Source organism: Nilaparvata lugens, chromosome 2 (assembly GCF_014356525.2).
Source record: "Nilaparvata lugens isolate BPH chromosome 2, ASM1435652v1, whole genome shotgun sequence".
In the NCBI taxonomy this organism is placed as follows: Eukaryota; Metazoa; Arthropoda; class Insecta; order Hemiptera; family Delphacidae; genus Nilaparvata; species Nilaparvata lugens.
This window is the reverse complement of record NC_052505.1, coordinates 68,204,547-68,229,650: the sequence shown is the minus strand read 5'-3', so window position 1 is coordinate 68,229,650 and position 25,104 is coordinate 68,204,547. Positions and strand designations below refer to the sequence as shown.

The window sequence follows — 25,104 nt, the reverse complement described above, 5'->3', positions numbered from 1 at the left end:
TTGTTAAATTTCTATCACGATTTTCTCAAAAATGACTTGACCGATTTTTTTTCAAATTCATACCCTGTATAGTTATATATCAGCTCTATTAACTGGCATGAGTCTCCTCCCTGAGAAATTGACAGGGGGTCCAACCCATCCTTGAGAAATTTACTTTGTAACCTTCTCGTACGTGAGGTAGGTAGGTAGAGCAGTTTATTCAAAAGAACACAATGTGTTCATGTCATGTCGATATTTTATTTGTAGAACAGCTGTTTTGACAACTTTTAAAAAATCCTCAAATTTCATAATTTATTTCAAACAAAGCGCATGCTTAGTAACAGAAGGGCGTATCGACCATTTTGTCAATTCTGGGTACTGTAGTGATTCAGTATATTCCGAATATGAGGAATCATAGTAACATAAAGGCGTATCTAAAATGCTGTCGGTTTTGGAAATAAATGCTGGCGTATCAACATTTTGTATGATCTTCTTAACACAAGGGCGTAAGGTACTTGAGTCCTTCTGTTTCTCAAGACCAGACGATTCTGCAGTAACATAATGGGCGTAACTAACCATACGCCCTTCTGTTTCATCACTCTTAGAACAGATGAGCTTCAGCCTTCAGTTGACAACACGCCCTAACCACAAATCAGTTTGTCTTCTTCCAAGTTCACCAGTGATTTGAATTTTGTATTTTTTAGAAAGATGAATCGCAAAAAGCATAAGGTAAGTAAAATTATTATTGATTAGTATTTACTTAATAGGTACTATTGTTGTCGAATACGATCTATCCCTATTACTTCCATTGTAATAACATTTTGCTACATGTTATAGGTTAGACATTGTTATTTTCATGTGAGAAGAACAATAATCAATATTATTAAAAAAGTTACAGAAATCTATTCTAGGCTATACAAGCTCTACGATAATAAATTAGCTGTATGCTATAAATGTAGTTAATAATCAAAATCAAGTCCATGAATATTATAAAATATGTTCTGAAAGCATATAAATGCATTCTTCTTTCTTGTTTTACTAATCAACTATCATTAAAAATAAAGCATAATGATATTGCTCTGTCTTTAATCGAAATAAAGTAATGGATTGAGTATTTTCAATGTTGTACAAGACCATTCTATTGAGGAACTAGTTTTGATTTTCATAATAGAGCTGTACAGTACCCATATTATCAAATATAGGTTTTACTATAACAAAAAACATTATTAGTAACATCATCATTATATTCATTATGAATTCGGTACGGCACCTACCACAATATTACCTTTGTCAATACAAGTTCAAAATACAGTAGTCTGAAATCATTAGATTATCAAACTCCATTTTTTGGTGCAATCAAAAAACATAATTACATCTAAATTGCTGGACAATTTTTTTAAACTGAACTATTTTTTTGCTATTTCCAGATGAATCGGAGTGAGCTGCTAGTTGAAATGGCAAAGAGTGTGAATCTGGATGGATAAGACATTGACTCTGGTAATTCAACATCCAACCAAGGTAGGAGTATTCCAGCTACTGATACTACTGAAGACATTAAAGATCCTTCTGCTTGTGTTCTTGATGTAAATATTGAAAATGATAAAAAGAACATTGACTTTTGTAATTCAGTGAACGACAGAATGAGTGTTCCAATTAATGATGCTACTGAAGACACAGTTACCAATTTTGCATTTACTCCTGATGTGAATCTTGATAAAAATGAAAATGATATTGACTTTGATAATTTAGTGCAGAACTATGGTATTGGTGTTCCAATTATTGATGCTACTGAAGATACAGTTGATCCTTCTGCTTATGTGTTTGATGTATATATTGAAAATAATGAGAATGAGATAGACTCCTGTAATGTAGTGAACAATAATGCTGGTATGAGTGTTCCAATCATTGATGCTTCTAGAGAAATGGCTATCTCTACCAATTCTGTTTGTGCACTTGACGTGAATATTGAGAATGCTAACAATGACATTAGAACTGATAACTCATCATTGAACAAAAAACTTGTGAGTATTTTAATTATTGACACTGATGGGAACACAGTTACATCTTCTTCTTGTGATCTTAAAGCAGAATCAGAACCAGAAAATATTATAGAGGATAGAATAGATGATATTGTTGGCAGAACAGTTGAAAATTCACAAAATGAGACAGCTTCATCTGAAATTCTACCATTGAACTCTGACAATGACCCTGAAATTATGTCACCAAACTCTGAGGAAGACCCCGAATATTCTCCATCACACTCCAGTCAAGATGATGATAATGACGATTGTGAATTTACAAAACAAAAAAGGAAGCACGAAGATGATGAATTGAGCAATGGTGCATCACCTATTGGTGATGGTGTACAGCCAAGTACTCCCAAACGTAAAAGACAAAAGATTGCTGACCCTTCCAACTGGAAGCAAAATAAGCGCAAAACAGATCGGCAGGCAGGTAAATCATATTTGGCAACAACAGGTGATATAAAGCCAGCAGTAGAAATGAAACCAGTACCATGCAAGGATTATTGCCTACGGCATTGCAATGAGATAGGAGAAGATAAAAGAGAAGCTATATTTTCGTCTTTTTGGAGTATGCCCAATTTGAATAAGCGCAGACAGTATGTTAGCTCTCTAATAGAACGTATGAAGACAGCCAGGACAAGATCTCTAACATCCAAACGAAGCTACACCAATAATTATTACCTCATTGATAACAGCAGAAAAGTTCAAGTGTGTAAACAATTTTTTCTTGCAACTCTATCAATATCAGAAATTCATGAGATGTGCTTTGAACAGTAGGGATGCAGCTGATGTTACATCAGATGACAAACGAGGATGTCACAAGCCTGGCATAACCAGACCTGAAGATGCACGAGCTGGAATAAGAGACCACATCAATTCCTTTCCAAGAGTTCCATCTCATTATAATAGAAAAAATTCACAAAAGGAATATTTGTATGACAATTTGAATCTCACTTTAATGTATGAAGCTTATAAAACGAAATGTGAAGATAATGGCATTGATCCTGAGAAAGAGTGGTTGTATAGGGATGTCTTCCATAAAGATTTTAATATTGCATTTCATAAGCCTCGTAAAGATCAGTGTGATACGTGTTATAAATTCAACCATATGGATGACAATGAAAAAGAATTGATGAAGGATGAGTTTGAAAAGCATGTGATCAGCAAAAATTTGGCAAGAGAAGAGAAAGAGAAGGATAAAGTTCTAGCTGTTAACAATTTCCATCACATGGCTGAATTTGACCTTCAAGCTGTTTTGTATTGCCCCAACACAAATGCCAAAGCATTATTTTACAAAAGAAGAATTGCTTGCTACAATCTAACAGTTTTTAACCCAGTTGATAGAAATGTTATTTGCTATACATGGGATGAGACAGTGGCAAAACGTGGATCAAATGAAATTGCATCTTGTGTCTTTTCGTACTTGAAAAAGATTGAAGATGGGAAATCTGTTGTGTTATTTAGTGACAGCTGCGGTGGCCAAAACCGAAACTATAATATGTGTGGAATGCTATTGTATGCTGTCAAGAACCTTAAAATTCCTGAAATAAACCACAAATACCTGGTTCCTGGTCATACACAGATGGAGGTGGACTCAGTCCATTCTACAATAGAAAAGACTAAGAAGAAGGTGCATGTGTATGAACCGTCAGGCTGGAACACTGTAATTCAAATGGCTAGAAAAAAGCCCTATCAAGTACAAGAAATGAGTAACAAAGAAATAATCAATTTCAAACTTGTGAGTGAACAATTAATTAGAAATAAAAAAGTTGATGTGGAAGGAAATGTTGTACACTGGTTGAAAATCGTGAACTTCAAGTATGTGAAGGATGATCCTGACCACATCTATTTCAAGTATCAGATGAATGAGGAATTCAAGAAATTCAATGTTGGAGGCAACAGGAAGTCTTGTCGAAGGAAATCTTCTGGTGAAAACATTCTTCTGAAGCCAGCATTCAACAATCCAATCCCTATTTCGAAGGCAAAGATCAAGGACTTGAAAGATTTGTATGCATCTGGCATTATTCGTTTCCCTTACAATAAGTTTTATGAACAATTAACATGTTCTGAACAAGTAAAAGATCAAACTTGCTACAAGAGTTGGGAGTCCAATCAGAGTTCTAGTAGCATGGAAGCTGCAATAATCAGTGAGGGGTTTTTGTGCAGTGAGGAAATGTATGGGGTCCGTTATGCTCGGTTGATTTCAGGTGGGGACAGCAGTGTCTACCAAACAATTTTAGACAAACGACCGTACAAGAACCTAACTGTTGAGAAAATAGAATGTCGGAATCATCTGCTAAGAAACTATTGCAACAGAATCAAAGAGATTGTAAACACAAGTGGCAACAGACGGTTTCCAATCAATTTGAGGAAAGTCATAGGCGAGAATTTAGTGAGACTTCGATATGCTGTTACAAAAGCAATAGAATATAGGAGAACTGGGAACAGAATTGATAAAGTTGTCTGTCTCAAAGAAGCTTCAACTAACATATTGAATGAGCCACTACACGTTTTCGGCGACCACTCAAAATGTGATGAGAGAGGCTATTTTTGTGATGGAACTGACAAGAGGAAAAATATTATTTATTATTTATTAAATAATTTAATAAATTATTCCAGATTTAAAAGAATTTGGATTATTTCAAAAAATAGAAGAAGCAGTACGTTAGGACTAGAAGCAGTACCAGGACTGAACTCAAGTAGCCTTATTCAAGATGTAGATAGCAATTATGCTGAACAGAATAATAATATAGTAGCAAAGTTTGTGGGTGGAAAAAGAATTAACTTCACAAAAAGTAGAAGTTATGAGTTGAGATGTGAAGGTGCAGTAGTGCAGCATAATTCAGGTATGGCACACTACAAACTTCATAAAATCATGTTGGGGTCCAGCCCAGGACTGTATTGTAAATCGAATGTCTTAAAAAGAAAGGCAGCAGTGAATAAAGATAGAGAAAGAGGAAAGGATAATCCTAAAATCCGCTGAGCCCTTTTCTCATCAAAAACGGTTCCTGCAGATAAAGATTATGGACCAAATGCACAGCGACCCGATCTTCCAGCTGAAGAATTTGAAGCTGAAAAAAAATGTTTTTGGCCAAATTATCATTGAATGTAGAACAGCGCAGAGATTTGCAAAAAAAAGAACCATACATCAAAGCAACTCAGCTGAGTGGTTTGAAGAAAGAGGGAAAAGAGTTTGTGCGTCAACATTTGGAAAAATTTGTAAAAGAAGACAACATACAAGCTGTGAGTCACTTGTTCGCAATTTACTCTACAGAAGTGCAACATGTACAGAGGCAATGTCTTATGGTAGGTTTCATGAAGAAATTGCACTTCGAGAAGTGGAAGAAAAAATTGAGAAAAAAATAATAAAATGTGAATTTGTAGTTGATGAAATTTTGCCACATGCAGCTGCAACTCCAGACGGTATTTTTGAAGATGGTTCAGGAATCATAGAAATAAAAGGTCCTCACAAAATCCGTGATGAACATCACAGAGGAGCTGTAAAAGCAAGAACTCTGGACTTTCTCACCATTGATCAAGACGGCATAATCTCTTTGAAAAAGAAACACGACCACTTCTATCAAGTTCAAGGTCAACTACGAGTTACCAATCAATCAGTCTGTCTCCTTTGTGTTTGGTCTCCAAAAGGAATGGAAATGATAGGAGTGAAACGTGACAATGAGTTCTGGCAAAAAGAAATGGAGCCAGACCTAACCAAATTTTACCATGACTGCATTTTGCCTGAGCTCATTGACCCTCGTAGTTATTATTATTGACCCACGTCACTCAAGATCGATGTCCATCAGAAATCCAACTTGGATAATTGAAGCAAAAGAAAAAATTAATCAAAAAAGACAAAAGAAATAAATATTTCCAATCCTAATGATTAATTCCATTCTAAAAATAATTATAATTCCTAATAATCACTCATATTTGTAATTAGAAACTTACTTATGTAATTCAACTATTGAAACACTTTCGATCAAAATTCCAAATATTACGGTAGTCTAGTATAGGCCTATATAGATAGTTTTAAATTATAATTAAATTATTTAATTTTTATTGCAAATTATGATTACCATTTATATATTTTTTATTTTACGCTGGTGTGATACTGGAAAAATGTCTATTGTATTCTATTTCGGCTGAACTGTCACGATCATGTGTTTTTAAAACTCAGTGTGTGTTCAGTTTATTGAAAATCTCTGAAATGTATAGTATTAATTAAACATTTCCTATATTTTTATGTGTAAATTTTCAGTTATTCATTTGTCAACAATAAATAAGTTTTTTTTGATAATTCAATATTAGTTTTTCACCCATGATATTTGTAATTAAAAGCAATCACTTATGTAATTCAACTTTTAAAACACTGAGAAGGAAGTTGGAAGTTATGTTTATAACAAACCAATGAATAAAACCCAATAGAATCATAATAAAAATAACACGTTGAGTGCTATACATTGTGTACAGTATGTTGTAACACTATCAATGTTCATAATGCATATAAGATATAACACATTGAGTGCTATACAACTACCCATGGTGTTAAATGCATTTTATGCGCTATTCCCATTATCTAACACTTTCTCAATTATATTATAATATTTATAAAAAGCAGTACGAGATTGTGAGACCCCGTGTAGCACTAGAAAGATGAACTTGAGCTTTTATGAGTGACCCAAATCATATCTTGTTCCCGGTTTTCATATTATCATTGACTAACCAAATAGTAAAGTAACCAATAGTAAAATAGTAAAAATAAAACAAATGTTTTTATAGACTATTAATATAGTCTGTTCTGTTGTTTGAATAGCTTTGTTTTTGCTTCCCAAAAGTCATGTAATGATTTTTGCTGGTAATCAACAGTTACAAATATATTACATATATAGCAGATGCGGCTGGCGCTGGCATCAAACTTTGCAGCCACGCTCATCGTGATAGTAAACTGACTGTGACTAGAGGTAGAGCTAAAAATTGAAGGGAAGAGTCTATCGTAAAATGTTATTTCGAATCAGTGTGTTGGTAGACTGGCATTGAAGGAGTGAGGGTGGTCAGCTGCGAAGAACTGTAGAGGTGGGGGACAAACATAGTACTTCTCCAACGGCTTCCACTGAAGGGCGAGAACGCTATTATCGGTCAGAAATCTGAAGTAACGGCCTGACTGGCTGGATTTCTATTATTGGCTGGAATACAAAAGGGCCTTAACGGTTTTGTCGACTTTGAGCCCACAAGAAAAATGTTGAAAGCAGATATATTGAAAGTAAACAGAGTACAAAACATGTAAATAGTGTAGTGTATATAGACTATAATAAGTTGCGAAAAATTCAAAGTGTGAAATTCAGAATGAAAGTGTGAAAATTTGCCATGATACTGATCCCAGAAACCCAAAGACTTGTTAAAATTATAAAAGTGGAAAGGAACCAAGACAAAACATCATCAGTCTAATGTTGCAGGTATGTAACATAATAATTTATGTAGCCTACAGTATTCATAAACATTAAGCAGTACAGTCTGTAGCCTGATTACAATATTGTGTTTGACTTTTTTTAAAGAAATATTTTCTCCCTGAATTTAATAAATAATTTAATTTTCAATAGTAGGTATTGATTTCTATAAATAACTAGATAACTTGATAAAATAACTAGATAGGCTATCATTAACTTAAACAAAATTTATTGTTGGCCAACTGTAATTATTTTTTTCAGATCAGTAAAATTTAGAAATTTATCAATAATATAATGGTTAATTACAAGTCTCAAATTTTGCATTTAGTCATATCATTGGAATTATCAATTTTTACTCATATTATTGGAATTTCTTGAAACTAAATAACAAGGCTCATAATTTAAACTTAAAGATGGACAGGTGGAGTGGGAAGTAAGTAGGGAATTCTTGAAAAATAAGGAATTCTTTGTTGCATACGGAAGTTTTAGTTTTTTTTAGGCTAATTTTGACGAAATGCGGGTAATTTTTTGCCCTGGTGGGAGTAATTGGGAAATGTTGGACTGGCAACACTGGACAGTACAGAAACAGAGCAACAAGACAAAGAAAAAGTAATTCAGTAAATCCGGAACACAACAGAAATAGAAGCTCAGCATGTAAATACAAAGACCTCTTGAAAATAAAGCGACCAAGAAAAATCAGGAAGAAATCGCGAAAATCAGTACAACGACGAACAACCAACTAATTCTAATCCCAATCCAGTTCCAGGTCCTTCCTGTTCTTCGTAGCAGCCCAGGCCAAAGACACCCCACAGATATAAAAAACGTGACTAATAACGTAGGTGTCTTTCCAATCGAATTAGGAGCCACTAAATTGATCAACTCACAGCACACGTTTGTGCACTATTATCAGACAGAGATTTATTTGAATTTGAAAATAATTTTGACTTATTTTACAACAATGTAGTAGAAATAGTAAATACGAAGATTAGTAACCTTAGCGATAAGATTGAATACGTAACAGATAACGATAGTAAGGAAATACGATAAAATTCTTGATCACTTGAAAAGTAATCAAAAAGAAATTGAGAAATAAATGTCATTAAAATTCAGTGAATATAAATATTATTAACTAGTAGGCCCTACAATAAAACTTTGAATGTAATCCACCATAATTTTAATGAACTCGTTTCAAAACTTATTTATGTAGATTGTAAACTAATTGATTAAATTAAATATTGAGTTAGAAAATTGTAGAGATATTTAATAAATTGCTTATTTCATATAATATGGGTTTAAGTGTGATTCAAGGAGTAGAAAATTCATTTACATTTTGTAAAAACTCTTCAACTAAACATTATATGAGTAAAATAATTGTTTGTTGAAATAAATAGGACAGCAACATATTATAAGAATACAATGCCCACAGGCGCCGACTTGTCAAAATTATTGAGAGGGGGCTCCAACTGGGGGTCCGGGGATCCTCCCACGTATCAATCAAATTGAAAATTGGTCAACAATCTCTTGTAAAGTATGTACAGTACTCAAGTTGTGAAATTTTACAACTTGAAATTTTCATTACATGAATAAGTTGCCAACCAAGAAAAATTTGTTTTTAATTATTCGTGTATACATAATGCATATGAAATGTACAGAATTGAATTTATTTAAGAAAAGAAAATCATGAGACTAGGTATTTTTGCTGAAATTCTGCAGAGCGTTAAACCTAGGCGCGCATCTACCATGCTAAGAAGGCGCTGAAGGAGTTCCAGTATAAGGGCAAGTTGAAGGAAGCTCTGTAGGGAGGGAGCTCTATTCATAATCAGCAAAGGCAATTTGCAAAATGCAATATCAACCTACGAAGCATACGTTGCCTGTATGCTGTTTCAAGGACACTTAGTTGAAGCTACAGGAGGACTACTGAAAACCTCCTAACAAACTAAATTACATAATTTTTCATATTCATAGCTGGATACGGTAGTGAGTTATTTCTGGATCAAGATTTTTTTAAATAACTAAAACAAATTCTAGTTTATGGTGACATGAGTGGAATAGTTTTTGATTTTCAAGTATTTTAACCATAACGTCATTAATATTTTTTCATTAACCATAAAGTTAAAACTTTCACTAAACTTAATATTATTTTGTACAGAAGATAGAAAAAAGTTTTCAAGTGAAAACATTTTTTGGATAATTTTAAAAATGTTATTCATCAAAATTAGGAAGTGATATAGTAAGACCTCAGCATTATACTCCAAAATAATAACATTTTGAGGAATAAATTTATAATTATTTTTTGTTTCTATCCTTGTCCTCTCAATCATTGTATATAAATGATTTGTGCATCTATAAATGATACATGATGACGTGAACAATAAAAACAAATTGTTTTGTAAACTAAGTTTTATGATCATAAAAAAATTATGATCGTAAAAAAATCATGATATCCACGTGATTTTTGACTCATTATTATTTTTCTAGGTCAATTTTTATACAGTGCTATATAATTGCTCAGTTGATTCAGACTGAATGTAGACTACATTCAGACTGAATGTAGACTAAACTTTTTCCAAAAGTTTTCTTTCTATCAGAAGATATTTCAAGAATTCTTACGTATCAAATGATAAAAGAATTATTAAAAGTTTGGTCAGCTTTGAAATGAGTTGGAGAAGCTTATGACTAACATATCAATGCATTATCACTCAAAAGAGTGCAAAACTAAGAATATCATGTACAAACAGTTGGTGTTTAATACAATTGAATTGATTGCTACAATAATGTAATAATAATGGTAACTTATCATCAAACAGACAACATCTGCGGCCGTAGCTTCAACCTATCGATGACATGCTGAGGCATACAGAAGGCAGGATTCACCTTTCCCAGTTCATCATTGCCAAGGAGTGATAATGCTGCCAGTCCAAAAAGAGTATGGAATGGATCCGGAATGTCTCCTGGACGGTCACTGAATCCTCCAAGTTCTGAGTCCTAAACAATCAATTTACATTCCATTCTTACTAATACTCTTCAATATAATGACTTTTATTTTATGACATGATGAAGTTAGGACAGAAATGACCACTTAACCATGTCGTTGGGAAAAATACAAATACTTACAATACAAAAATTACGTAGATAAATGAATACTTGAATTTTGGCATTTCAAATTATTAAAATTGTTCAGTTTCATTTGCATTAAACTTTAATCTTTAATAATTCTTTCTTCACTTTTGTGGAATAAACATAAATTTTCCATGAGGATTCATTTGGCCATTTTTTGTGTATTGGAATATGGGCTAAAGTACACTCAAAAATATATTTTCTATTTACGACCGAATTTGACTCATGATGCATGATTTTGAAGCGCCTTAACGAGCCGAGAAGAATGAAGTGTAGTACGATGAGATCTGAGCATTGTGTTGAAAGTTATAAGTGTTTGACATTTTGATCCTTGAGGTGTCCTTATGCGCGCCTCTCCACTAGGATAAACTGAAATGAAGTGCATCTAACGGGTGATTCTCATAGAACATAATCTCATGAGCTTATATCATTGTGCGAAATACAAATGAGAGGGCCATGTAGTGGTGATGATGGTTGAAGCTGGAAATTAGGTGTTTTTCCTCAATACAAGGAGCATTTTTGTCAGGTATACCTGGAAATGGGGCGATATGAGATAGGACGCTCTACCTTATCTCAGATTGTAGAGAACAAAAATACGCCCAGAGGGATTTTGTATTATACATCTAAATGGTAACAATCGGAAGATATTGTTGATCAAAAACTAAAATTCATCAGAATTGATTTTTTTTTAAATGTACTCATTTAACTATAACTCAGTAACTATAACTCACTATGTACTCAATATAACTCAGTATATATTGGAGATAGAAAGTTCTGAATAATCTCATTCTATTCAGAATTTTATCATCTGAAAAAAAGGCGAGAGCAAATTTTTCCGTCCGATTTCTGTATTTGGCAAAAATGGCTGAAAACTGGAAAATAATCCGAAAATACGAGGTTATTGGGCCATCCTGTATCTAGCACAAGGAAATTTTGCATGAAGAAATTGCTTCTGTACTTTTCTAATGTATCCAAAAATAATATATCAAAAAATCAGAACTACAATATAAATTGCAAGCACCAATGAATATAGTCACTGGACTATTAACAAAGAACGCATTGAATGTATCAGGTGTTACTGAGATTCTATCTTTTTGACTCTTCACGGATTATACGGCAGTCTGCTGATCATTTTATTTGACGCCTCATCAACTTTGAATGCATTATATTGCAATTTAGCTTCATTCAGTTCATGAGGATGAAGTTACCTAACATTATTGAATGTTTATCTTGAACTGACTGACTTGTCCGATACTTGTCGTACGCTAATAAAACACTGACTTAATTTAAAGTCAATAATGATTGGTTACTCCAAACCGACTCATCTTTTTACTTGTAAGTTATCTGACTTTTTCTTTATCATTCTCTTGGGAAAGAATTAGTAAAAGTAAGAACCTATTCGTAAGAATAGGTCAAAGAATGCATTAAACTTTTCTTCCCCACCAGGAAATATCAGAACACCATGCCAGTCAACTAAACTCAAATTTGACAAAAATTCAAAATGTTATCACTAGTTATGGGTCTTATGAGCCTATTTGGGACGCCAAACCTATCAAATCTACTTTTAAAATCTAGCGCAATACTGTCCAACAACCCTTTGACAGACAGAGAATAGTGGTCACTCAAAACGAAATTTTCCACTTCTGTGACATATAAACTGCTGGCCAAATTGGTCACCACATATCCAATAAAACAGGCTACACCTCGAGTTGGCTCAGAGCAGGTTAAATGTAAGTCATTCGATCTCAAAGTATTTATCAGATCAACAGTTTCTCTGGAACCATTCTCAATTACATTTATGTTAAAATCCCAACAACCACTAATCTATACCTAGTTCTATTCAGTTCTATGATAGCAATAGTATGACAAGGCTAGCATGGAACATATTCAGATCACCACTCGATAAACGGTATAGAACTACTATTACTATTCTATGTACTGGAAGAACTGCACATGCAAATTCATGGTTCAATTCAGAGCAAGAATGTTCTACATTTATTTTCCTGATTGGATAATTTAGACTATCAGAGGCAAACAACAGAGCTCCACTGTGTTTCTTGTTACTTCTACAAAACGCATTGATCAATGGATAATTTTGGAAGTTGATGAGTTCCAGCTCCTCAGTGTTCATCCAGTGACTTATCAATTCCACTTCTGATGTCTTGTTACTCAAACCGTTCTCGAATTACTTTACTTTTTCTTGAATCATGAAAACTGATAGTCATGCTAAGAATCATAATGCATGGATTTAGTGACCTGACAAGCCAGTACGAATCTCTCCAACGACTGCTTGTGGACCCAATGAAGACGACCGAGCATTGCCAACGATGCAAGAACCCACCACGAGTAGCAGACGTCTGGCAGCTTCTCAGGCCTCCCGTTCAGGCCACCAGATGGCAGCTGGCGTTCACTCAGCCACCAACCCAGCAGATCTCCGTCAATAAGGTGCAAACGACCTGTCAAATCAAACAATCTACCTTAGCAAAAATACAAATCTGGTGGAATCTTGTAAGGCTGGCCATTAATGTAACGTTTGGTTTCACATGTACGATATGACTCTACAGCTAAAAACCTGAACGTTGAGGCGAAGACACATGAAGCGTTTTTCAGGCGTTTTTGCACTGGTGGCGGACGAATCGGCAGCGCAGAAAGCTCGATTGGCTGATTATCAGCTAATTGGGTTGACGTTCGGGAATCAGCTGATGATCAGCCAATCGGAGAGCTTCCTGCCCTGCCAACTCGTCAGTGCAAATATTCTTCATATGGCTTGGACCTTATAGTGGGGTCCACGTTATAACGGCAGTGGAGAAAGATAGAACAGCGTTAACGATTCTCTGCTTTGCCACTGCATTCTATAGAAGATAGCTGATACTATACTGCGTTGCAACCAATGAGTTATTGGCCCATATGAATAAAGTTGAGCATTTGCTTATACTTCTAAAATATGGAGCATTTGCTTCATTTTCTATGAATAAACGTGAGCAAATCCTTTTGCTCATGCTCATAAAGAAAATAGTTTGAGCATTTGCTCAAAAGTAAAAGCTTTTGCTCAAAATTGTATGAATAAACTAGAGCATTTGCTCAACTTTTGAAGCAAATGCTTCAAATAAGGTGAGTCTAGTCTAGAGCAGCTTATCACCTTTGCTCATAGTAAAATGGCTCAACTAATTCGTATGAGGAAGAGGAAACTATACCAGATACGATCACAACCAATAGTTGAGAACTATAAAACTCTTTCTAGATTCAACCATGATATATCACCATTATCCCTACAAAAGAATGAATACAAAAGATAACTACCTGTTATAAAGATAGCCATCACAAAATAGGAAATAGGCATTTAAGAAGGATGAGAGTGTAGACGATTATAAGAAGGCTATTGATATTATAAGAATATGCTGAAGATTATTATAGAGATGACATTTTTTAACGCTATTATTTCAAAATTATCAACTAACCTAAAACTCTATTCATAAAAATAGAAAACAGAGCAGACGACGCAAACACAAGCGGTGCACCTTACTTGCATATTCAGCGCTTCCGTGAGCTATAAAAACAAATTAAGGCTACAAAAGTGAATCAGCTGATGAAAAATCTTTAAAATACGAGAGCATTTGCTCCAGAGTTCAGGAGCATAAGGTAAGAGTATAAGGTAAAGCTTATTCATATAAAAATGAGCAAATGCTTTTGCTTCTACCTTATGCTCCATGCTCTTGCTCATGAGCATTTGCTCTGGTTTTATTCATATGGGCCATTGATTTTGTCAACCATTTAATTGAAACGTTAACTAATTTATTGTCTTTGCGCATTATTTTAAACAAGAAATAAAAAATACTTGAATCTTCCCAAAAATCTGTTCTTGAAAATTTACCAGTGATTGAGAGAAATCCAACACAGCAATATATCAGACCAGCATGGCTTTCAGATCCAGGCTGTGAACCAAATCCTCCATCAAAGTTATGACATGAGACAACAAACTCCACCGCTTTATCTACGTCGATTGCATCCAGTCTACCCTGCAAGTCAAAACACAATAGTATTAAATCACAGTGTTATCAAAAAATCTAGTATTTCAAGTTGAAAACATCATTTATAACCGAAAGAGGGGTCTCAATTCGTTAAGATCTCATTTCAAGTACATATTTTGACCATTTCTTGATATACTTAGAGAAATGAGAAGTTGAGCCACTCAGTACACGGCATCAAGCTTTCGATGGAGGCTGCTACACAGTCAGCTACAACGTTGCACACTAGTTAGGGATTACGAAGTTAATTGAAGCTTAGTTTAGGGGTGAGGTTTTTGCTTTTAAATGGCGATGTGCTGCTTTTTATTCATAGCAATTATTCATAACTTTTTGATAATTATATAATTAAAACATAATATGATACTGTATTCACTAGACTTTCTGAAAGCAACAGAAACTTGACGTACCGATGTTGCCTAACCTGGCTAATTCTTGATCGAATGAGATCTCGATTAAGTGAATGTCATCCATACAGGAGGGGTCTGTTTTTATTTGATCAAGTGGCGAAGTTTGGACACTAATGTCCTCTCTACCACTCAACCAAAAACAACATAAATTAGGTGAACTGAAAACTGGACGTATTGATCAACTAACCAATAAAGACAAGCAGGCGACTGCGCAGAACGAGAATCTTGTGTCGACTTCCCCCCACCTGTCGCCCGTGAAACTGCCATCCGGCTGCTGCAGCGACGCCACGTATTGCGTGACCCTCTCCACAGGCAACACCGAGACTGCATCCAGCAAGCAAAGTATCTACCCAACACAATAACACCAACTTCATACAATACCAACAGGATGCACATACTATAATAGCATAGCCACCTCTAATACAAGGCCGCGGCCTACGATATTGCAACGTCGCAGTGTAGGCCTAGAATCTAATACATGATTGGTGAAAAAGATTTTAAAAATACCAGCTGATCTTTTTCCAATCATGTATTAGATTCTAGACCTACACTGCGACGTTGCAATATCGTAGGCCGCGGCCTTGTATTAGAGGTGGCTATGATAATAGTCTATGCGGGCTCTATTATTCACAATTTTATTATCATTTTTGTGTATTAAATACACAATATAAATTTTATATGAAGTATTGTTTTCGAACAAAACATTTATTTAAAGAATTTAGGCCCGGTTTCATTAAACTCGGACAAGACATTTCAACATGGTCAAGCCGAGTACACTTTACAAGTAGTGTGTACTGAAATTATGGAAACCGTAACCTGAACCGTACTTGATTTGACCATGCCCCACTTGCCATTAAGGTTCAAATGTATTGAACAAGCTTGGTGAGACCAGGAATTAATGTTTACATTGTAATAAAGCCTTTTTTAAACTTAAATATGCAGTAATCATCAAAATATACTACCAGGTTCCGCTTTCAGTAATAATATTGTTAAATTGTTGACAGATAGAACACTTCAATAATGATAAAAAAGATATTCATAACAATCAGTTCCTATTAAGCGTACGAGAGTATGAAATTAGAAGTGAACGACATCCTGAAGTGAAAAATTTGGTTGGAATTTACAGGACGAGGAATTTTGACAATAATTGTTGGATAATTACCATGAAACATCAAACGAATAAGAAAGCCTTCCGTCTAACTTACCCATTATTTGAATACTGAATCAAATTCAACAGGAAAAGCTTTTACAGAATCGTACGATTACTCCTATAATATAGAAAGGAAAGAATTGAGTTATACAGGTACGAAATAGGAAATTCACGAATGACGCATCATCATGTCTGAACTACTGGACTTTGTATAACTTTTGTATATGGATTCTTAATTTACCCAGGATGATCATATGCCTATTTTAAATTCTTCAAGATATCAGTAGGTCAAGTTTTCAGTTTGTCAATTTTTTATTAGACCCTTGCGGATCACGGGTTACCTGCTAGTTTCCAGTAAAATGAAACACTTGAGCTGTTTACTTACTTTAAATAAATAATGCTTGTTTTGAACTAAATTGGACGGGACACTGCTACCTGAAGCTGGATTGCCACATGCACGATACACTGAGAATATTATTGTCAAGTACTAATGGGACGCTTCATGCACGCTCAACCAGGCAGAGTGGACATAGTCCAATCACAACTCTTACCTACTTACTTCTCAGCTCTAGAGGTCGCTACAACCCTTGACCTCCCTCGCAAAGCCTCTCCTTCTCTCCCGATCCACTGCCAGCCTTTCCCATTTGCCAACTCCAAGCGTTCTCAAATCCTGCTCTACATCATCTGTCCATCTATTTCTTGGCCTTCCTTATCTTCTTCTATTGTATATTATTTCCTTCCATATATACATTTGGCTATCCTTCCATCACCATTCTCACCAAGTGCTCCATCCACCTAATTCTGTCAGCTTTAATAAATCGGATGATGTCTCCACTCCCCAGGAAGCGCTTGATTTCGCTATTTTTTTCTCCTCCAAATTCCATTTTCACAAACCAATCAGAACTCATGGAAGTAATATAATCACTATGCCGGTCATGTTCACTGATACTGATGAGTATCATCAGTGATGGGTATATAGTGGGAATCCAGCACAAGTCTGCATTGATTACAAGTGTTTTATTCTATAATAAATAATTGGAAATAATAGTATTATTCTGTGGATGCTTTTTACTGTTGAATTTGATTTTCTCCAAAAATTCAAAATACTTTCTCACCTGTACTGCACTTAGAGTGTAGAGTAAATGAGGGTCATGGCCTATGCTGGATGAAATGCCACCTGAAGAATCAATGCACTGCGATATGAATTCAATGACTTGAGCCTTGTCCATATAATGAAGTCGGCCCATCAATTCCATGGCTGTGAGCCCCCAGTACATGCCAGACATTCTCAGGTATTCAGTCATGCAATATTCCTGTCAACAAGAATACCAATCAAACTCATATTCACTTTTTTAATAAACCTACTATTATTGAGATTAAATGAAAATCATTCAATAAGAGTTACCCTCTTATATATATAAATATATAAAGGTACTGAATAATTCTCATTCTATCTAATTAAATAGTTACAAAGGAAGCTACCGGCAACATTGTTTATTTTTGAAGGGACGGATTCAAGGATCCAAAGGTTCAAAGAACTCCACACGTCAACCGAAGCCTATTGTTTTCCCAATTACTGTGTTAGTTTGGCAAACCAATTCCTGTGTCCTTTACAAGAACCAGGAGTTTTTCTCTATACTAACATCCCATTCATCACCTGGTTGCTTGTCGCAATACAGAGTGATATGCTTGGCAGTCTCTTCAGACTGATTAGTCCTCCTGAGCTACGTGAGTTCCACTCCTGGCCTTCTTTGAAGGTCCTTCCGCTGAGGAAGGGGTGGCCAAGTTGCCTCTAGGGCACCTGGCCACCCTTGACTCAGCCTCTTGACCCACATTTGTGCCTGGAGTTTCACCAATCTCTGGTCTCTTGGGTTTTTCTTTTTGCCCCTCCGAGACTCTGCAGGGTCAAAAGCCTCACCGCTCCCAAGAAGTTTTGCCTGAATGGCCGCCCTTCTTTGAGCAGTGGTGAGTTTTGGCCTCTCCACCCACAAACTCGTGACCTACGTGTGTTCCACTCCTAGCCTTCCTGCAGGTCCTTCCGCTGAGCGAGGGGCCGCCAAACTGCCTCTAGGGCACACGGCGCCCGGCCAACCTCGACTCAGCCTCTTGACCCTCATTTGTGCCTGGAGTTTCACCCATCTCTGATCTTTTGGGGGTTTTCTTTTTGCCCCTCCGAAACTCTTCAGGGTCTAAAGCCTCACCTCTCCCAAGAATTTTTGCCTGAATGGCCGCCCTTCTTTGAGCAGTGGTGAGTTTTGGCCTCTCCATCCACAAACTCGTGACCTATGTGAGTTCCACTCCTGGCTTTTTTGTAGGTCCTTCCGCTGATGGAGGGGTCGCCAAATTGCCTCTAGGTCACCTGGTCACCCTCGATTCAGCCTCTTGACCCGCATTTGTGCCTGGAGTTTCACCCATCTCAGGTCTCATGTGATTTTCTTTTTGCCCCTCCGAAACTGCCCTGATAGGGCAGATCCCGTGTGTTTGAAGGCAAGGCAACTTCTGGAGTTCCTACGACAAGCAGGGAAACTGTAGGTGAATTCTGGTTTTCAACACATTTTTGAGTACGATTTTCGACTTTTAGCTTCCCTAACCCACAGGGAGCTACCGGCAACATGAATGACCCTATTGTAAAATGACCTTTCATAACAAACTAAGTATAACGTATTTGATCATGTTTTTTTTCAAAAAAGAGTATAGGTTTATAGAACCTATATAACCATAGTTTATGGAAGAAGCCTATCATGAGAATGATCAAATTTGAATTAAATGAGGAAAACGTTCTAAGAAAACAAATAATTTTGAAAAGTAAAAATGAAAAAAAGCAAAATTCTCAGAGTCTTGAACGAATAATGTTATAATATCTGAAGGGTAAATAAATTTGTAGAGATTTTGTGTTAGATTCCTTTGAGAAAAGTTCAACTTCAGATTACAGTTAGCGTATAAATAGGACACTTTATATGCCATGATAATTAAATATAATATATAGTTATAATATAATATATCTAGTATCTAGTATAATAAAATATATCTATTCGAATAAGATAACTACTTTTTTGTGACCTCAAAATTTTTCCTGCCATCTTGAATCCAACTTTATTTTTTTAATGAGGAGCTGATCATGTAGCACACGTTTTCGATACAGAAGTTAAAGAAAAATTAATGGCACAAACCGTACATCGATATCTCAAATCGTTTCAAAGATATTAACATTCATGAATACTAATAAATCATACAATAATTAAATAGGGTAGATGGAAATAATGAAAATCTAATGAAAATTCAACTATTGAATTTTATTTGTCAAGTGTTAGTTAGGAACATCTATTCAAATCTTCAACACTTTCAACAACAATTAATATACTGGTTCATTTCATTTTGATTTATTCATAGGTACAATATCATTCTCAACTCATTAAGAATGATAGGGAAAGGAACAACAGTCTTGAGGAAACTGTTCCTTTTTCAAATTTTATGGAAATATTACAAAAATAGGTTATGTTTATTACGTTTTGAGTTCAAAATAGATGATGTAAACCAGAAATATAGAATCTAAATGTATTTGAAAATCAAATCAAATAAAAATATTTCACCTGAATATCACTGATACTGGAAACAAATGTATTAATTTATCAACTTTGAAACTTGAAAAGAAACTCAGACTTTCTTAAATGACAAATATTTTATAATCCTTGTGTGATTTATTAGCAGGTCTTTCTTCAAATGTTAATATCTCACATATTTCAACAGGTTGGAATACCGAAATAGGACTCCCAATCAATTTTACTGTCAAATTATCCTTGTGATAGAAATAATAATATGTTTCTATAATTTTCACAAACTGTATATGGTTTCTTAATAAGATTTTCGTAGTCATAATGAATATTGAATTTTCAAAATTTAAAAAAGTTACATACAAAATCTTCTTTGTTATTTCCATAAGCAGCTATATACTCGATGTGCCTGTTGAGAAGAAGCGTCTTAGGATGGCTGTCGGTGATAATGACGTCTTTAACTAGGTTAGCCTGTAAGTAATAAAACAATCTTGTTAATAAGAAAATGCAAATTTTTCATTTTTCAAATTATAGGCTAAGTTACATATAACAATAGGATTATTATTTTTTCATAATTTCAGATTGAACATTAAATTATAAAATTACACTATAATGAGGTCCACGTTATAGTGTCAGTATTTGATTAACATTGGTGTTGTTATCCTTGTCTATCATGAAACAGAGGAGCGCTATTCTTTTTCAACTCCACAATTTTGCCAGACTATTTTTTAACAATGAGCCCGTTCTGGGAACATGAAACGTGGTAAATTGTCCGACTCACAATTTACCCGGTAAAATGTTCCACGTCCCATGGGAACAATTTTGACAGATTCTGTACCAGAACCTAGTTCCAGTTCCAAATTCCTGCCCCACAGTCGAAGTCACTTGATTGAGCAATTTACCACTAGAACTAGAACAGTTTGCCACTTTTCCGTTTTCCCAGACCGTGCCCAATGTAGGAATATAATGGGTGTCAGTCAAGACTGTGAGCCCCCATACCTGTCATTAAATTTTGGTAGATTAAGTTGCAAATCATTAAAGGCGTTTGAGCAGCGCCGCTCGAATACCAAGAAGCTCGTAGCTTTAAGAGCTTCCTGCTTACAGCTGCGCTGCTCGAACGTCTCTAAAAATATTTCATTTGAATTATAAAAATTTATTAGACTATGTAACTTAATCATTGAAATTTTTTTGCGAATAAAATATAAATCATTAATTTGATCAAGGATGAACAGATAATATTACATCAGATATAGATATATATTGGTATTAGCTATAAAAGGCAGTGAAAAGACAGAGTCGGCAATTTTAACATTTTTCTGACTAGTAACTAATGATCAAATTTTGTTGCATCTGATGGTGATCCTAGGATTTAGTTCTGTTGTACAAAATTAACTCTGGGGGCACTTTAGTATATGGGCCGCGGAATCTAGCATTGAGACCTACATGGATTGATAGGGGAGGTGAAGAGTTCAACCATGTATCAAATTGCTGTCGATTTCCAAGTATTAGCTGAACAAACATTAGTTGAAATTTTTATATCAATTTTTATGGAGCCTACAATAGGTTATAAAATTGTGCAATATTATATGTAAAATTTGATGAGAAATCCAATAAAACCGGTTTCAGGTACGTAACTTCAGTAGTTTTTAAGATAACTTATTGCAAAAAAATGCAACAAGTTTTTGCTTCAAATTAGGTTAAGTTTATTTTATGGTGATAGATGGATATTCTCTTTAAAAGCAAAAAATTGAACTTTTGTGCAAAAGCTAAGTATTGTAGCTACGAACCTGAAACCGGTTTCATTGGATTTCTCGTCAAATTACATAATATTGCACCATTTTAAAACCTATTGTAGACATAAAAACATTAGTGAAAAAATAACAACTTTTTACCATGTTTGTTCTGCTAATCCTTGGAAATAGACAACAATGTGAAACATGGTTATAAACTTGTCTTTACCTCCCCTTTTGATCTATATATGTCGCAATGCTGGATTCCGCGGCCCATATAATAAAATGCAGCCTTGATATTATTAAACTATTAATTACAAATTTTATTACATTATTATAAAAATTTAAAAGCATTAAGGCTGCACTTGGGTTAGCAAAAAAATGTTGAGTGGACTATGGTACAGTACTCACCATAATTGAAAAAAACTCAAATTAGATTTTTATAAAACTAAACTAACTTTGAAAATACTTTATCAAACAGTTAAAAAGGTATATTTATTTTGGTTTTAATTTTTCAAACAATCATCAAACCAACACTCATTGCCAGCTTATCGTAGTCGCCATTTTTAAGCTTCAAGGCCCTCTGATCCCAACACATTACCGTAATACGCATGCGCAGGTTTTGTTTTAATTCAATCCGCTCTCTGAAGCAGCAGCTTCTCTTTGTCAAAGATACAGAGTAACGGCCAGCAACGGTCACAGCTATTACATAGTTATTCAAAAGTATTCTTTGAGTATCTATAGTGAGGTCCACGTTATAATGTTAGTGTGTGATTTGCAATAGTGTTGCTATCCTTGTGTATCATTCAACAAAGCAGATGACGCTATCTCTTTTACGCATTGCAAGGTTGCCACATCGTTTATCAACAATTTAGAAATTCAACTAATTGAAAAAATAGGGTTAAGTGTTGGGTTTTATTTAGGTTATATTTAATAATGTTCCATAAGGATAGGTTAGGTTTTTGCTTTCAAATTGCAATATGCTAGAAGGGGCTAGGGTCCAGGTAGAGTTATGTTTTTTGTTGTTTCAAAGGTGGAAGGATAGGTTGAGGGGTTAGGATTTTGCTTTGAAATCCAAAGTATTAAATGCAAAAGGGTTAGGGGTTAGAGTTTTTTAAGTTTTATTTAATAATTTTTCATAAGGGTAGGTTAGGTTTTTGCTTTAAAATTGCAATATGCTAGAAAGGGCTAGGGTACAAGAAGAATTATGGTTTTTGATATTTCAAAGGTAAAAAGATAGGTCAGAGGTTAGGATTTTGCTTTGAAATTGCAATATGCTGAAAGGGACTATGGGTTTTTACAAAGATTCATGTTTATTAATGTTTTAAATATAAAATTGGAGGTTAGGGCCTAGGGGGTTAGGTTTTTGCTTTGAAATTACAATATGCTGACTTAGTTATAGTGTTTTTAAACATTAGTTAAATAACAACCGTTATATTTTATTAGTTATATTATTGAAAAGTACTCTTTCTTTCATTGAATGGAATGATGATATATTGACTATTATATCGAATGTAATGATAAATCATCATTGGATAATAGTATCATCATCAAAATGGAATGACGATTGGCTCCAGTTAAGGTGCTCCGTAACCATCATCACAAATAACGTTACATTCAAAGAACTGACTGAATGGAACGGGAAAAAACCGTTACTAACGCATGCGCGATACGGTGCTGTCTGAGACCGAGAGTGGTTTGTCTCTATCCCTTCTCTGTGGAACCACTAGAAATATTACCTCTTCTCTGTGGTGGAACGTATCATTCTTTGTGATAAAGGTTACTGATTGAAAAGCAAGCTACTATATAACCTCCCTCATTAATCCTCTTAGCTTGTGAAAATTGAATATTTCAAGATGTGAGTTGAATCATGCAATTTTATTTGAATTGAATTTTGTTAGCATGCAATCAGCTGATCGATACTCGGTTGAAATTTGCTGACTGTTGTCGTTACCGGGTTGGTATTCTATAGTGAGGTCCACTATATAATGACAGTATTTGATCAACTTTGGTTTTGCTATCCTTGTCTATCATTCGACAAAGCCGGTGGTAAGATACTTTTCTAGGTCCACAACGATGCCAATTATGTTTTTGACAGTGTAGAAATATAATTAATTAATGCAGAGAATCGGCATCGCTATTCTTCTATCTTTATCTACTGCCATTATAAAGTGGACCTCACTATATGAACTATAGTGAGGTTCACTATATGAACTATAGTGAGGTTCACATTATAATGGCAGTGAAGAAAGAAACCTGTACAGTCACTGTAAAATGTGAAATAAAATATTTCCGGCCAACTGGCAACATTGCAAAGGTAGAAAAAGATAGCGCTATCTGTTTTGTTGCATGTTAAGCTGCGTTTACACTGTGTAACTTTGTTAAAATACTTTGTTATATGTAAGAGGTTATATGTAACTTTTGTTAAATGAATAAGTTATGAAACTTTTGTCATACAAGAAAAGTTTGATAGTTTGAATTTGTAACTTGTTATAAAATAAAAACATCATTATGTGGGTCTCCAGAAGTGGCAGTCATCATGGCAACTACAGACGATGATATCGATGCTGTTCCCGTTCAATTAATGCTAAAAGTTGAAGATGAATGCCACCATAGAGCAGCTTGGTTGTGTATCAGCATACTTAATAGCATCAATGCTGTTCTCTTTCAACTAATTCTGACAGTTTAAAGTGAATCTCACTACAAATCAGTAGCAGTAGCAATATTGGTATAGCAAGACAATTTGGACAAATGCTGCTTCTACAGCCGCCCGTTTGTATGTCTCAGTATGTTACAATATATTCTGGCTTATACACTAATTTACAATAAATGACAGTTTTGCTATTTATTCAACGAATTTTACAAAGTATAATAATGATTAGTGAAAATGAATATAGAATGCAATTTGAATAACGATAGTATAAAATATTGTGATGTAACTAGATAAATCGCAGGTTTTTAAGTATTTGCAAAATCTCTATGTTTGCATTTTTTATTGTAGTTCTGATTTTTCAATAAATTTCCTTGAGCTGCATACAGAGTGGCCCAAAAACCTCATATTTTCGGTTAATTTTCCTGTTTTAAGTTATTTCCGCCAAATCCTGTAATCGATGAGAAAAAATTGCTCCTGCCTTTTATTCAGATTATGAAATTCCTAATAAAATGAGATTACTTCGAACTTTCTATCATCAATGAGTACTGAGTTACAATTTAAAGAAAAAATTTATTTTGATAAATTTTCGTTTTTGTACAATATATCTTCCGATTGTTACCATTTAAATGTATAATTCGAGATTCCTCTGAGCATAATTTTGTGCTCTACAGGTAGAGGGATCCATCTCATATAGATTTCCAGGTAAACCTGACAACAATGATCCTTGTATTTTGAAAACGCCTGAGTCTTAGCTTCAATCATCATCAGCAACTCCATTGTCATCACATTCAGATTTCGCACCATGATATAAGTTCATTGAATTATGTCTATGAGAACACGGTAAATAGAAGAAGACGGTAGGTGTCACGCGCATGTTTGTGCTAAATTTCCGGTGTAGCTGACGTCATTTTATATCCAATCATCTGTTTTCACAAATAAGTTTCATAAATTGTCAATAGGTGTTAAAAATATCAGTTGGTGGCGATGACGCAATTTAGCTGGCTGGCCACTGTGCAAACAT

The 25,104-nt window shown here is 34.7% G+C and overlaps 1 protein-coding gene across 1 annotated transcript; it reads right to left on the bottom strand.

Moving 5' to 3' along the window:
* Positions 1 to 8,353: 8,353 nt before the first annotated feature.
* Positions 8,354 to 22,013, bottom strand: LOC111044080 (geranylgeranyl transferase type-2 subunit beta). Its single transcript, XM_039420035.1, has 7 exons — positions 21,842 to 22,013; positions 20,064 to 20,171; positions 17,265 to 17,462; positions 15,187 to 15,345; positions 14,439 to 14,583; positions 12,824 to 13,023; positions 8,354 to 10,435 (listed from the first exon to the last, which is right to left on the bottom strand). The coding sequence occupies exons 1-7, from the start codon at positions 21,842 to 21,844 to the stop codon at positions 10,250 to 10,252; spliced, it is 999 nt and encodes a 332-aa protein (XP_039275969.1). The 5' UTR covers positions 21,845 to 22,013; the 3' UTR covers positions 8,354 to 10,249.
* Positions 22,014 to 25,104: the final 3,091 nt, after the last annotated feature.

Coding starts and splice junctions, on each gene's coding strand:
- LOC111044080 (XM_039420035.1), bottom strand. Junction 15,346..17,264: donor ACACTCTAAGTGCAGTACAG/GTGAGAAAGTAT, acceptor TGTGTTGGGTAG/ATACTTTGCTTGCTGGATGC. Junction 14,584..15,186: donor TCGCCTGCTTGTCTTTATTG/GTTAGTTGATCA, acceptor TTTGACTTGCAG/GGTAGACTGGATGCAATCGA.